The 14636-nt window shown below is 45.0% G+C and overlaps 1 protein-coding gene across 1 annotated transcript in view; it reads left to right on the top strand.

Moving 5' to 3' along the window:
• The first annotated feature begins 4650 nt into the window (after positions 1 to 4650).
• Positions 4651 to 14636, top strand: part of VPS35L (VPS35 endosomal protein sorting factor like) — a 100180-nt gene continuing 90194 nt past the window's right edge. The window contains exons 1-5 of the mRNA XM_090023739.1: positions 4651 to 4701; positions 10864 to 10963; positions 12030 to 12197; positions 12700 to 12822; positions 13246 to 13270. Coding sequence (XP_089879865.1) covers positions 4685 to 4701; positions 10864 to 10963; positions 12030 to 12197; positions 12700 to 12822; positions 13246 to 13270 — 433 coding nt within the window. The 5' untranslated portion in view covers positions 4651 to 4684. The remainder of the gene's footprint in view (positions 4702 to 10863; positions 10964 to 12029; positions 12198 to 12699; positions 12823 to 13245; positions 13271 to 14636) is intronic.

Raw genomic sequence — 14636 nt, forward strand, 5'->3', positions numbered from 1 at the left:
CTGCAGGTCTCTAACCATATGAGTGGCCCTCCTCTGGCCCCTCTCAGGGTTGTCCACATCCCTCTTGAAGCACGGTGCCCAAAACTGGATGCAATACTCCAACTGCAGCCTGACTAGTGCTGCATAGAGGAGAAGTATCACCTCCCTGGACCTGTTCATCATGCACCTGCTAATGCATGATAAAGTGCAGTTAACTTTACTGTTTGCTTTGTCACATTGACAACTCATGTTCATTTTGGTGTCAACAATGATTCTGAGATACCTTTCCACTGCTGTGTTGCTGAGAAGGTCCTCCCCCAGCCTGTAAGTGTGCTGGTGATTCCTTCTCCATAGGTGCAGCACATTGCACGTCTTTCATAGTTTCATAGTTTCTAGGGTCGGAAGGGACCTGAGCAGATCATCTAGTCTGACCCCCTGCCATGGCAGGAAAGAGTACTGGGGTCAAATGACCCCAGCAAGATGTTCATCTAACCTCCTCTTAAACACCCCCAGGGTAGGAGCCAGCACCACTTCTCTTGGAAGTTGGTTCCAGACCCTAGCTGCCCTGACTGTGAAGTAGCGCCTCCTGATATCTAGCCTAAACCTACCCTCTGCCAGCTTGTGACCGTTATTCCTGGTCGCTCCTGGCGGTGCTCGGGGGAACAGTGACTCCCCCAATGCCTGCTGATCCCCCCTGACTAGTTCATAACAGGCCACAAGATCCCCCCTCAGCCTTCTTTTGTGGAGGCTGAACAGGTTCAGGTCCCGCAGCCTCTCCTCATAGGGCTTGCCCTGTTGTCCCCTGATTATACGAGTGGCCCTCCTCTGGACCCTCTCCATGCTGTCCACATCCCTCTTGAAGTGTGGCGCCCAGAACTGGACGCAGTACTCCAGCTGCGGCCTGACCAGTGCCGCATAGAGAGGGAGGATCACCTCTTTGGACCTGCTCGAGATGCATCTGTGGATGCATGACAAGGTGCGGTTGGCCTTCCTAACTGCCTCTCCACACTGCTGGCCCGTGTTCATCTTGGAGTCAGTGATGATTCCAGGATCCTTTTCCGCCTCCGTGCTGACAAGAGGGGGGTTCCCTAACCTGTAGGTATGGTGCTGGTTGTTCCTCCCGAGGTGCATCACCTTGCACTTGTCTGTGTTGAAACCCATCCTATTCTCGTCCGCCCACCCTTGTAACCTGTCTAGGTCTGATTGTAGCCTGTTGCATCCTTCCAGTGTGCCCACGTCCCCCCACATCTTAGTGTCATCAGCAAATTTGAACAGGGTGCTTTTTACCCCCTCGTCCAAATCGCTGATGAAGATGTTGAACAGTGCGGGCCCGAGGACCGAGCCCTGCAGAACCCCACTGCCCGCGTCCTTCCAGGTTGAGAAGGACCCATCCACTACCACCCTCTGGGTGCGGCCCACCAGCCAGCTGGTGACCCATTTGACTGTGTGGGTGTCTACACCACAGCCCCCCAGTTTCTTAATGAGAACGGGGTGAGAGACAGTGTCAAAAGCCTTCCGGAAGTCCAGGAAGACTATATCCACTGCTACCCCTGCATCTAATGATCTGGTGATCTGATCGTAAAAGGCCACCAGGTTGGCCTTTGTTGAACTGCATCCTATTGTGTTCTGCCCACTTTTCCAACCTGTCCAGATCTGCCTGGATTCGTTCCCTACCCTCTAGGGTGTTAACTTTGCCCCATAATTTGGTATCATCTACGAATTTGGACAGAGTGCTTTCTACGCCCTCATCCAAGTCACTGATGAAGATACTGAACAGCACAGGTCCAAGGACTGAGCCTTGTAGGACTTCACTGCCCACATCTTTCCGGGTGGATACTGACCCATCCACCACCACTCTCTAAGCCAATTTGCCAACCACCTGACCGTGTAATCATCTACATCACAGCCACTTAGTTTATTTGTAAGAATGGGGTGAGATACCGTATCAAAGGTCTTCTTAAAATCTAAGTAAATGACATCTACCTCGACTGTGGTGAAGCATTTTGTGACCTACTCATAAAAAGAAACAAGGTTAGTCAGGCAGGATTTACCTGGAATCAATTCCTGCTGGTTGCCCTTCAGCGTTATTTTTCCTGCTGGACTCCCACAAATGTAATCCTTAATAATTTCTTCAAAGGTTTTCCCAAAAATAGAGGTGACACTAACCGGTCTATAGTTACCCGGATCCTCCCTCCCCTTCTTGAAAATAGGGCCCACATTGACCATTTTCCAATCCTCTGGGACCCAACCTGAGCACCAAGAGTGCTCAAACAGCCATGCCAGTGGCTCCATGACACTGGCCAATTCCTTCAGCACCCTTGGATGAAGATCATCCGGGCCTGCTGACTTAAATGCATCCAGTCCTTCCAAGTGTCTTTTCACCAAGCTGGCACTAACAGTTGGTGGGCTGGTGTCTCTTTTGTGCCTGTCTATGATCCAGTTGGGAGATTTGTCCTGATCTGTGTTCAGAAATACAGAAGAAAAAAACTTATTGAAGAGCTCAGCCTTGTACTAATTGCCCTAGTTTGTCCTGTAGAGGTCCTGTGCTACCCTGCGCCTTCTTTTTACTCCCTATATACCTGAAAAAGGACTTTTTGTTGTCTTGAATTTTTGTTGCCAGCCTTAGTTCCATTTCTGCTTTGGCCTTTCTGACTGCTTCCCTGCAAATGTGAGCCAAGTAGGTATACTCCACTTTGGTAGCTTACCTCCTGTTTCCATAGCCTAGATACCTCTCTTTTCGCCCCTAGGCTTTCCTGGATTTTCCTGGTTAATTAGCTTCCTGTGGCATAAAGTATCATCACAACCCTTTATTAATCTATGGTGTGCCTATACTGTGCCTTGAATACTGTGCTTAGCTCTGGTCTTCACATCTCAGAAAGGATACAGAAGAACTAGAGAAGGTCCAAAGAACAAGAATGATTAGCAGTATATATGAGGAGACGCTAAGGAAGCTAGGTCTCTCCAGTTTGGACAAGAGTTGTGGAAGGGGATATCATAAGGGCTTACAAAATACTAAATGAGAAGAGAGAGTAAATACAGATTAATTTTCTCACAATACAAGAGCAAGGGGATCACAAAATGAAACTAGTAGGTAGTAAATTTAAAACAAAAGGAAATTCTTTTTTACGCAGCAAGCAATTGAAGCATGGAGCTCATTGCCACCAGACGTAGCGGAAGCTGGTGGTTTGGCCAGATTCATAGATTCATAGAAGCAGGGTCAGAAGGTCCGACCCTCTGCCCTGGGCAGGAGAGAAAACTAGGCTCAGATGACCCCAGCCAGGTAGATGTCAAGCCTTATCTTAAAGACCCCCAGGGTAGGAGCCATCACCACTTCCCTTGGAAGTTGGTTCCAGATCCTAGCCGCCTTGACTGTGCAGAAGTGCCTTCTAACGTCCAGCCTGAACCTACTCTCAAACAACTTGTGGCTGTTATTCCTTGTTACCCCTGGGGCTACTAGAAGGAACGTCTCTCCCAAGCCCAGCTGGTCCCCCCTAGTGAGTTTATAGATGGCCACCCAGTCCATCCTCAGCCTTCTCTTGTGAAGGCTTAACAGGTTAAGGTCCTGTAGCCTCTCCACGTAGGGTCTGCCCTGCTGCCCCCGATCATGCGAGTGGCCTCCTCTGGACCCTCTCCATGTTGTCCACATCCCTCCTGAAGTGCAGCACCCAGAACTGGATGCAGTACTCCAGCTGCGGCCTGCCCAGTGCCGCATAGAGGGGGAGGATCACCTCCTTGGCCCTGCTCGAGATGCATCTGTGGATGCACGACAAGGTGAGGTTAGCCTTCCTGTGTCCTCGCATTGTCGGCCCGTGTTCAAAGAGGGATTGAACAAATTCTTGGAGGAAAGGGGCAGCAGTAGCTATTGACCATGGATCAGAACTTCCTAGACATTAAATCAGCAGTTTTCAAACTTTTTGAGCCAAGCCCCCCTTTGAGTAACAATTTTGTTCGCGCCCTCCATCACCCCAGAGCAGCACACCCAGGCACGTGGTGGCTCTGCCTTGCAGGGAGGGCTCCACCCGCGGGGGCTGCAGCACCTCCTGCCTTGGCCCCGCTGCGGCTGTAGGCCGCGCATCCACCACGCTGGGCTCCCCGAGGTGCAGCAGCCGCTGGCAGAGCCTGCCCGGGCTCCCTGCCCCTGCATCTCTCCTAAAGGCTACAGCAGTGCCAACTTCTTGCCCACAGCCCTACAATGTTCCTTCATACCCCCCCATTTGAAAACCATGGCCTGAAACGGTGGAGGCCACAAGTGAGACAGGACTAGCTGGGAGAAACAAAGCCTGGCCATGCCCAGGGCTGTTGGCTGTAGCCACTGGGTCCCAGGACAAGGGTGGACAAATTCTCTGGGGAAATGTGGTATCTCTTATTAGACCAACTACATAGCTGGCAGCATTGTTCTGCAAGCTCTGGGGCACCTGGTTGTGCCCAGTTCACTCTCCCTTTCCTCACGTCTCGCTGTCCCCCTGCCCCTGGAGACTCAACGGACCGGGGGGCTAGCCCTCCGGCGGCCACCACGCGCCCAAATCCCTTCTTCAGATCAAGGTGGTGGACGCAAAAGCGAGCGCCGAGGAAGAGGAAAAGTGACGTCACACGGACGCCCCCCACCCCGCGCGGCAGGCCCCTGCCCTTCACAATCATGGCCGCGCCGGCATCAGGGCGGGGCGGTGAAAGGCCGAGCCCGGGCGTCACATGACAAGGCGGCAAGATGGCGGCCTTCCCCTGGTAAGCCCGGGGCGGGGGGCGCTTGGTGTGGAGACGGGGTTGCTTCCTCCCCGGTGTCCAGTGGCCCTTCTCCGGCTCCACGGCGGCCTGGCCACCCGGCGCCATCTCTCGCAGCCTCGGCCGCGCGGGGCCGAGGGCGATTGAACGGCACGGAAACGTCCTGGCTGCCCCGAGTGGGAGAAGCCAGGCTCTCGGGCTCCGCGTGGCCCCGGCCCCTTGGGGCCTTGTGATCCGGTGGCTTTCTCCTGAGAAGATCAATAAAGCGTGCGCTGCCCCCCCAGCCCCTGTCTTCATGCCGTACAGAGACCCCCGAGCACAGACACGTTGTCTCTATTTCCCCCTTAAGCCTTGTTCCTTCCTAGGGCCTTCGGTACCTCAGTGGTGGGGGAGGCTGTCTAGGCTCCTCGTGAGGTGACTGAAGGAGCAGCGTGTAGAGACGAAGCGAATGAAGACCTTTCCAAATGGGAGGTTTTGAAAAGAAAAGGGGGAGAAGGTTTCAGGTGGCAGAGGCGAGGGGCTGGGGTGGGGGGTAGAGAAGTAGTGCAGCGCGTGCCTTGCCTTGGTGGTCGGTCCATGGGGAAGTGGTGGGCTTGACTCCCAGCAACTCCCTGAGATCTCGTGGTGGCCGGAGGGAGCCGGAGAAAGACGCGTTGAAGGTGTACCTCAAGAAATCGAGAGCTGGCTGGTGACCGACTCCAGCTGCAGCCTCGACCAAGCGGCAGCCCAGTTTGAGGCAACACGTCTTGCCCTCGAAGCAGAGAAGAGCAAGCGGAGGAAAGGAAAGGAGAGAAATCCCAACCCTCAGCCTACTCTTCCCTGTGGAAGGACCCGCAGCTGGTGTGAACGGATTGGTGGCTCAAGGATTGGAGTCTCAAGTCATCTCCAGACCTATCAGTGAGCAGTGGTAGAGATCATCCTTGAGTCCAGACATTGCTGACAAGTTGTTGGCTTTACATGCAGTCTGAAAGGCTTCCCCCCCCGCCAGCCTGGGCATAGGAAGCATTCTTTATACTGTTACTCTGCAGGCCCTTCTGTGTGCTTTTATACATATCACATCAAGAAAGCTCATAAGTGCCCAACTTGCTACACAAGTGGATTCCAAGTGTCCAAGGGACTATACACCTTTGAGTCTTTGCAGTATTAAGTCCTAAAGCTGAACATTGGTAGAATAGATACTGATAGCTGCAAAGTGTGTTTGGAAATGTAAGTTAGAAGAAAAGTTAATTCACGTGAGCATTAAAAAGACTTCCTGTGGTCAGTTTTTCTTATGAGCGGTCCTTAAGGAAAACACAAATAGTGTTTCAGTGGTTTAGACTTGGATCCAACGTGTATGTTTAGGAATTTGCTGTACAGTACTTTTTTTTGAGAGAGAGAAGGATGAGAGAAACAAGGAATTTCACTCCTGTTTTTGTCCAGTGGATGGCACTGTTGGTTCACATCAAGCTGCAAGTTCTGCTTCTGCAGCAATACCGTGTTTTATAGCTCAGGGAAACTGCTGAAGATATAGGTTGCGCAGTACAGTATTTATTATAGTAAACAAAATTATTATTTCATCTTTGGATCGGGTGAAGGAAGATATGTGTACTGACTGTTTCTGTCTTTTCAAAAAATTATGTTTGTTCACAAAAAATGAGCTTCTTGGTTTTGAAATATTTGCTTACAGTGTTTATTCCCTTAAATGGTAAATCATTTTTATTTAATTTCAGATTGAAACAGTTTTTTTAATGAAGGAGGAAAAAAACTACTCAAGTCTGCAGTTTATACAACTATTATAAAATTACAGAGAATTTTTTTTTAAATAGTCATAGTTGACTGAATTACACCAAGCTTCAGTCTGAAATTATAGTGCTTATCCAGATACCTTTAAACAGTGTTAATTACTTTTAAAATGCATTTTTATAAATATTATGAGCAGGGAAAGAATATCAGGCATTTAGCTTCGATTTAGAAATACCCATTAGTGCCTTTTATGATATGTTCTTGAAGCTCTTTTTGTTCGTGCTGATAGATAGAATACTCATTTAGTTAGAATTTCGTTAGCATTTAATTACAGATCTTTATTGGGATACTTTAAAAGCTAAGCCATAAAGTAAGTCTTGGATCTTGGCAGAAGAATACCTAATTTTGTGGAACTAGCTGCAAAGCAAGCTATTTTAAAGTAACAGTCAGATTAAAAAAAGATAGACCTAATGGATTGCAAATGTTAAAAGTAACACAAATGTGTAGCTTTTAAACAAAAACTAAGAAGTCAATATGTTTCTTTTAATTTTTTGCTTACGTTCTTGGTTTAGGTGAGTGTTATCAGATTAACCAATTTCACTTTCAGATTTTTGTGTGCTGGCATAACACTGCAAGAAAGGTTAATTTTAGTTTAAAAAAAAAATATTTTCAGTACATTTTGAAAAGAGGATACATCTGTCAACTAAACTTAAGGTCAACTTTGACCTGGAAATGACCCTTCTAAAATGGAATGTGTTTCTCCTAGGAGTTGAGCTGTAGTGCTCCAGTACTTTTTCTCTTATTCTTTTTTCCTATCCACTGTGTGGGGTAAAATCTCTTGCAGATAGATGCACAGATAGAAGAGATGATACTTGTATTTTATTATGACTGTAGGTGCATCATGCATAGAGGAATGCATTACTACCCAGGAATATTGTGACTATGTTGCCTGCTAATAAATGAAATAGATGAAGGTGGTTTAAATTCTGTCATTTTCACTTGGTGGTCACAATCTGCTCATTCAGAGAAGTGGTTTGCTTTCTGATTTCTAGTTGGGATCATTTAAGCAAGAACACTAACCCAAGCTATATAGCCCAGTAGTTATTGTGAAAATGGGCAATCAGAAGCTACAAGTGCTTGTTGAATGTGGCTAAATGTGCCTTATCTAGGAATGAGGAACTGACTGGCATGTGGTATAGTATAATATAGTATAATAATAATGTGTATAATACTTAGACTGGGGGATTTAGAGACAGAAATCGCTGGCTTCCTATGACAGTAGACAAGACAAGATAATGATATTGCTAGAGGAAAATAAATAGTGTAAGAGAGAGATAGTGGCTGGTATATAAAGTACTGTAGTGTTTAGTTAAGTACAACCATTGTTAAAATGGTCAGTTAGAAGTAAAATTCAAATCAGCTGTATGCTGAGCTGGATTTCAGACCATAATTAAAAATAAATGGAGACCATCTTCATTGGTCTAAAAGGAACTTGTATTAAAATTAAAATTCAGATTGTGAAAGTGATTCATTTTAAAAAAATACAGACTGAAAATAGATACCAATGTCATAATTGGCCTCATCTGAGAAATACCAGATTTTAATATAACTTTAAAAACCCAGCAAATTCTAAATTAAGGGTGGAATTTTTTACCTCTCTTTTCATAGTGGTTTTCTCCAGTATGTGTTGTGTAAATATAATTATCTGTTGCTTAGAATGTACAAACAGTCTTTAGTGCACTCATTTCTAACTTGTCCATTATTGTATTCTGAATACTTACTTAAATCTGTTCTATTAGAGGGACCCCTTCCTCTTAATTGTTTTGCTTTGTTTCTTCTTGCATAGCCAGACAGCAGGTAGTGGAAGAGGTCCTTCCTATCCTAGAATAATATTAAAGTGTGGTGATATATCATGTAATGTGTCCTGAAGATACTGGCTTAGTTTGATGCCTGGGGAAGATGGCTTTGTTGCTATGGCCTTCTCTACCTCAGTAGTGTAACTAAGGGGTGGGGGAAGGTTTATGCCTCCCCCCCCACCAAAAAAAAAAAAAAGAAATAGCAGGCATTGTAGCTGAGGCTGCCTGCAGCTGCAGTTGCCCTGTTCTAACTCTGATCTACCTTTTTTCTTCTTCAGTGTATAAAAACAAAAAATTATTGTGAAACATCTTCAACTGTTCCCTAATATTAATTACCTTTATAAGTTGTTATGTTTACTTGCACAAAAAAGTTGTATTTTTGAAAAATGCATACAGGCTCAAATAGATTCCTCCTCATCAGGCATGGGTTCACTGGTGATTTAGTGAAAGTGGCTTCAGCTGTCAGAGACGTCTTTTTTCACTGGTAATTTAAAAAGTCCTGTAAATGAGATGGAATGGAAATGCTGACAAACCTGTAACTATAACTGGGAAATAGAAATGTTATAATTAGGAGCCAATAAAGAGTTTGGGTGAAAGTTTTTCATACAGATGCTAATTGACCTATGAGGCAAGTGAACAAGGAGAATCATTGAAGCATGGAACAATAGTAAATTCAAGAGAATATTCATGCTAAAGAAGGCACGAAACCAGAGATTAAGAAAACAAAAAGAGCAGGCATGTGGGCTTTACTGGAGTCTTTCTTTTTCTGCTTGTATCTCATTAGGCTTCAAGGCTTCTTCAATTAGCAATACAGCTATAACATGCTATTTTAATTTCTTTTTGCAGAATTGCAATGGCAAGAGTGCCACAAGGGTCTATCAGATAAATACCAAGTAGACAGATTCTCCTCCCCGCCCCCCAAAAGGATTACTGCTAAGGGCAGAGAATATAGGGGAATTTGAGTTTTTTTCCTTGTGCTTGGATTTTATTTTTTAAAGATTTTTTTTTTCTCCCCTGTTGCTTTTCCATCTATAGATTCAGGTCCTGTCTAGGGTTAGAACATTTTGACTGAAGAACAATTGTAGTGGAGGCATCATAAGAATCAAAAAAATGAAAGTTGAGAGGAGATAGGATTTTTAGTTGTTGTTCCAAACTCTTTGGGTAGGATCTTCAAACATACCCTGTTCTCTTAGGTACAATGTTCTCAACAGAAGTTGCTGAGTGCTTAGCTTTTCTAAATAGGAGCTGAGCCTTTTTAAAAAATCTGGCACACTGTAGTTTTACTTTAATGACTAGTATTCTGGATAAAGGAAGCCTTTATTCTGTACTTTTGCCCCTTCCATTAAGACTCTGGAGGTCTCAGAGCACCTTCCTGAGAAGTTCTGCAATAAAATAGGGAAGCTCAGTGAGGCATTTCTGATGTTTCTGTTTTTAATCTTAGAAATACCTTCAAGGCATGATGAAGGAAAAGGGAAAGAAAGCTTTCTATTTTCACACATTGTACTGGTAGATGCCTTGATCCTTTCCTAGATCACCAGTCCCATTGTTGCCACTGCTGGTGGAATAGACCCTGTAGTTTGGGCAGAATGCCTAGTAGAGGGATCCTCTCAGGTTATAGCTCAACTACAATCCAGAGGCCTGACTGCATCTCACACAGGCACAGTTTAAGCTAGTTTTTGCCCAGGGTCTTTGGGGAGTTTTGAAGTCTGCCCTGATCCTCGTGCAGTCAATGGCTATGTGGTTATAAGTACCTGAGTACAGCTCAGTTGGTACAGCTTGTAGCTAGATGTCTGGATTGCACTGCAGATTCACTGTAAAGTTCATGGTGCTTCTCTGAGATGGGTAAAAGAGTTTTGGAAGCTGACTGGCTGCAGAGACCCAGAGCTAGACACACAAACCAAGAAACTTTACTTCCAGTTTGGTGCTTGATGACTAGATCACATTTTCTTCAGCAAAAGGGTTTTCATTTGATGTGTTGCATTGTTTGCAGATACATGTTGAATTTTATAAATATGGATCTTAAATTGGCTTTGTAGATCTTTACAGAGTTAGTTATGGAAACTGCAGTTCTCCCGTTTTAATAGTACTCCTAAAGGAGCAGTTTATTGTTCACTACAACTAGAAATATTACAGGAGATCAAGTTTAATAATTAGGTGTTAGATTGAGAGAAAAGTTATTGTTAAAATGACTGACAAAGTGAGTGACTGCTACTGCTAAATCTTTAGGGCAAAAGCATTTTATTTCAAGGCTTTATCCATGTTGTTTTGAGACCAAACCGGTTTTAGTTATAGAGGGAAGTCACTGTCCTGGCACTAGACTGTCAATTATAACTAAAAACTACAAAAAAAGAAAACTTGTCATAATGTATTTAATTGAAATTTTTAATTTCACTAAGAGGAAGGCTTTAATACAGTGATATTTCTTATGCTTACATTGCTGATTATTTGCTGGTGATTTCCTTTCCTCTCTTATCAGCAGGCCACTGTGACATTATCTATACCCATACACATATTTGGGTACATATATACATACTTATGAGAATGTAAGTAGGTGTGTATAAACTTCCTTTATTCTCTTTGTATTAAGGCATGCAAGAATTAGGAATTATACAACAGAGTTTGAATCATGCAGACTGGAAGCTGTTTCCCTGGAATTTGGGGACTATCATCCACTAAAACCTATTACAGTAAGTTTCTTCTTGTGTCTTTCATAAAAATGTCCCTGAAAAGTGAAAACAACTGTTCTGGCAACTGCTGGCCTTGAAACAAACTGAGTTGCTGCCGAATTTGGTGGAAGACCGTGTTGTTTGTAACTGGTTGTAGTGCCAATGAAGTATGATAGGGATATTCCAGTAGTTTGTAGCCCCTCTGTTTTTGAAGTACCATGGTTTGATTTTGCTATTTATACAGATCATAAGTTTGTTTGCTTACATTAGATAACTGTGTTATTTGCCAAAAACATCTCTGTAACAATGGTAGATGGTTTTTCTTAGAACAAATTCTATCCTGCAGAGCTTAGTGATACCAAATATTTTGATAAAATCTAAAAGATATGATTAGGACCAAATCATGTTATCAATGAATAATTGCTGGATGCACAACTTTTTGTTTGTTTGTTAGGTCACTTCCAAACCAGCTGTGTGTGTTTTTAAAATACTTTATAGAGTTTCAGGGATGTACTTAGGGCTGTATGGAACTCCCAAAAGAGAAACTAACCTCTTTAGAACAGAGACCTTAACTCATAATGAATATGATAAATGGACAGCAGCTCTTGTTTGGGAAGCTGAGTAGCAAGATATTCACAGAAGATCTGCTTAAAAGGTGTTTTGAAGGTCGGATTTGAAAGGAAAGGACAGCTGATGCACAAAAAATTTGAGGGTGTATGAATCCTAAGGAGTGTACTGGAAGAATGGGCAGAGCTCTGTGTAGGAGAATTTGGAGAACAGGCTGGAGAGAAAATAGCGAAAAGAAGAATAATTAGTTGGTGGGAGAACAACAGAAGGGAAAGATGTAAGATTATATCGACTGTTCTGTAGCCCATGAGTTTGCAAAAATCAGTCATTGAAATGTTTTCAGAGTGTTTCTTGCCGCAGAGAGAAAAAGGTTTTGTGATATGTGTGAGTATGGCATGTCTAGTGTACAGTTTCTTGCTTCTAGGAAAACTGCTCTTTGGATAATTCTTGTTCTTATTATTAGAGGATATGAATATAGAGTCTGAGGGGAAAAAAAACTTTTATAATTGATCTTCCTCAGGTTACTGAATCCAAGACCAAGAAAATGAGTCGGAAAGGAAGCACTTCCTCTACCTCCTCCTCATCTTCCAGTTCAGTGATGGATCCACTGAGCAGTGTGCTGGATGGAACTGATCCCTTGTCGTTATTTGCAGCAACAGCAGATCCAGTGACAGCTGCAGCTAACATGGTAATATTGAAGCGTGGTTACCTCAACTAAATGAACAAAGACAAAAACAGAACTATGTTTTCTGTGCCAGAACTTACAAGAGTTATTTTAGTTTATAACTTACCATATTAACTTATTGGAATACATCTGTTTACTTGCTTTCTTTTTCAATAACTTGGGTAATATGTAGGATGATGGAGTGACACATTAAAAACTAGTTGGTTCAGTGTCATGAGCTTTCATAGGCGACAGTCTACTTTGTCAGATGTTATCTTTGAAAGTTCATGTCTCTCTGAATCAGTCCCTGAGCTGACAACCTGCCTTTCATTTTGGCTTATTTGAGACTGACATGGCTAATGGCCTCTGTGCTCTGTGGTAACATTGATCTCTTGTATTATAAACCAATGGAAGGTTTAGTGACAGCACAAAATATGATAGGTCTTAAAAAGTTTTAGTTTACTTAGCCTTCCTTTTACATATAAATCAAAAAATAACATTGTTTATACTCCTCCCTTCTTCCAAGGATAGTACACGAAAGAAACGAGATAAAGAGGACCATTTGGCTGTAGGCAGTGACTTTGAACCATGGTCAAGCAAGCGTGGTGAAATCCTTGCTAGATACACAACAACTGAAAAACTCTCCATTGTAAGTGAACTTTTATTGCTTTTTGTACAAAATCTTCATAGACGGTGGGTACTGTTTGATTACTGTAGAAGACTACTTTGTGACTATTTAGTGAAGAAATGTACATCCTTTAATTTTCACTACTCATGGAGTAGCAAAAGATACCATCAACAGTTCTTTCAAATATTCAGGATAGAGTTTTAGCTGCTCTCTATACTGTGTTGTACTTCAGTTTTAGGCTGAACTCAAAAGTGTGCTAATCACTTACCTGAAAAAAACTTAGAGATGTAGTGGCTTTGAAGAACTTAGTTGTCATATTTTAATCTGTAAATTAGTAGAGATATAAAGGGCAGTGTTGAAATGAGCCTGTGTTCTTGGAATATTTAAAAATAAGTTAATAGTTTGTAAATACATGCCTTCTAAAATGCTGTTGTTTCTCTGCAGAATCTTTATATGGGGTCTGAAAAAGGTGAGTAGTTACTCTATCAAATGGTATGGGAAACAGAACTTTTAAAAGAAAAAAATGCATGGCAAAGTATGGTGTAGATTTGCATTCAAATTAAAATTTTCCCTAGTTGTGAACTATGTATGCATCTACATTGTCTGACGGGGCTAAAGCCAAATTTATTGCATATTTCTTGACTGACTGGCATGTGATTATGTGCTGTTGGGGGAAAAAAATCTAGGGATCTTGTACTTTATTTTGTGGCTTAAATATCCGGACAGTTTCTCCCATTCCAAAGCCCCAGAATTGCACAATTACTTGGTGTTAAGCTTGTCTCTATTTTTCCTGCTTTTCAGGAGGGAATGAGAGAGAAGTCTTTTGAATAGCTGATCAATCATTCTTTCTGCCTGAAAGCAAATCATTGAATTGGATCTTGTATACCACTAGTGCCATAGGTTGCTGACCCCTGGACGTGTGCCAAAGGTAGCATGTGGCATGCTTTTGATTGGCATGCAGGCTGCTTCCCACCCCTTGGGGTGGGAAGTGCTGTGCCCAGATGGAGTAGCACGTGGCTGCCTGGAAGCAGCCTTATGCTGCTGCTGACACTAGCCAGGTAAGAGCCCCTTGGGCCCCAGTCCAGCACCACCACCGGCCCCCGCCAGCTGCCGCCCCTGTGCCGGGGACTGTTAGCACCCCGATGGCCCTGGCCCCAAGCCCCTGCTGCCAGCAGGCCCCGGCCCTGTCTGAGCCTGGCTGCAGCCGGCACCACCACAGCTGCCGGCTACAGCCCAGTGCCACTGCCAGGCAAGGGCCAGGGTCTGCGCAGGCCCTGGCCATGTGCTGCCAGGGCTATCAGCAGAGCCGGGATGGGGCCGGGCTCCTCACAGGCCCCAGCCACATCCTGATGCTGCTGACGGCGCTGGCTCAGCAGTGGCACTGTGCTGGGGCCAGCAGTGGTGGTGGTGAAGGCTGGGGCTGGGCCCGCTAGCAGCTGGCACCCCCGCAGCGGCTGGGACCTGGCCCGGCGCAGCCCCAGCTGGCTGGACGGCGTGCCTGGATGGGGCTCGGGCCTGAGCAGGTACATGGCCCCAGCCCCATCCCAGCGCTGGCTGTGAGCCTGGCCATGGCTGGGACCACCACTGCTGCCTGCCCCAGCCTAGTGCTGCTGCTGGGCCAGGTGTTGGCGATGGTGCTGGCTGGGGCTGTCGGCAGCGCTGGGATGGGGCCAAGCCCTGTGCAGGCCCTGGCCCTGGCCTCATCCCGACACTGCTGACAGTCCCAGCAGTGGCAGTGGTGGTGGTGAGGGCTGGGGTTAGGCCCGCCGGCAGTGCCAGGATGGGGCCGGGGCTACGGACATGCGCTGCTGAGCCGGGACTGTTGGCAGTGCTGG

Source organism: Crocodylus siamensis, chromosome 12, assembly GCF_052110815.1.
Source record: "Crocodylus siamensis isolate JL-2025a chromosome 12, ASM5211081v1, whole genome shotgun sequence".
Lineage (NCBI taxonomy): Eukaryota > Metazoa > Chordata > Crocodylia > Crocodylidae > Crocodylus > Crocodylus siamensis.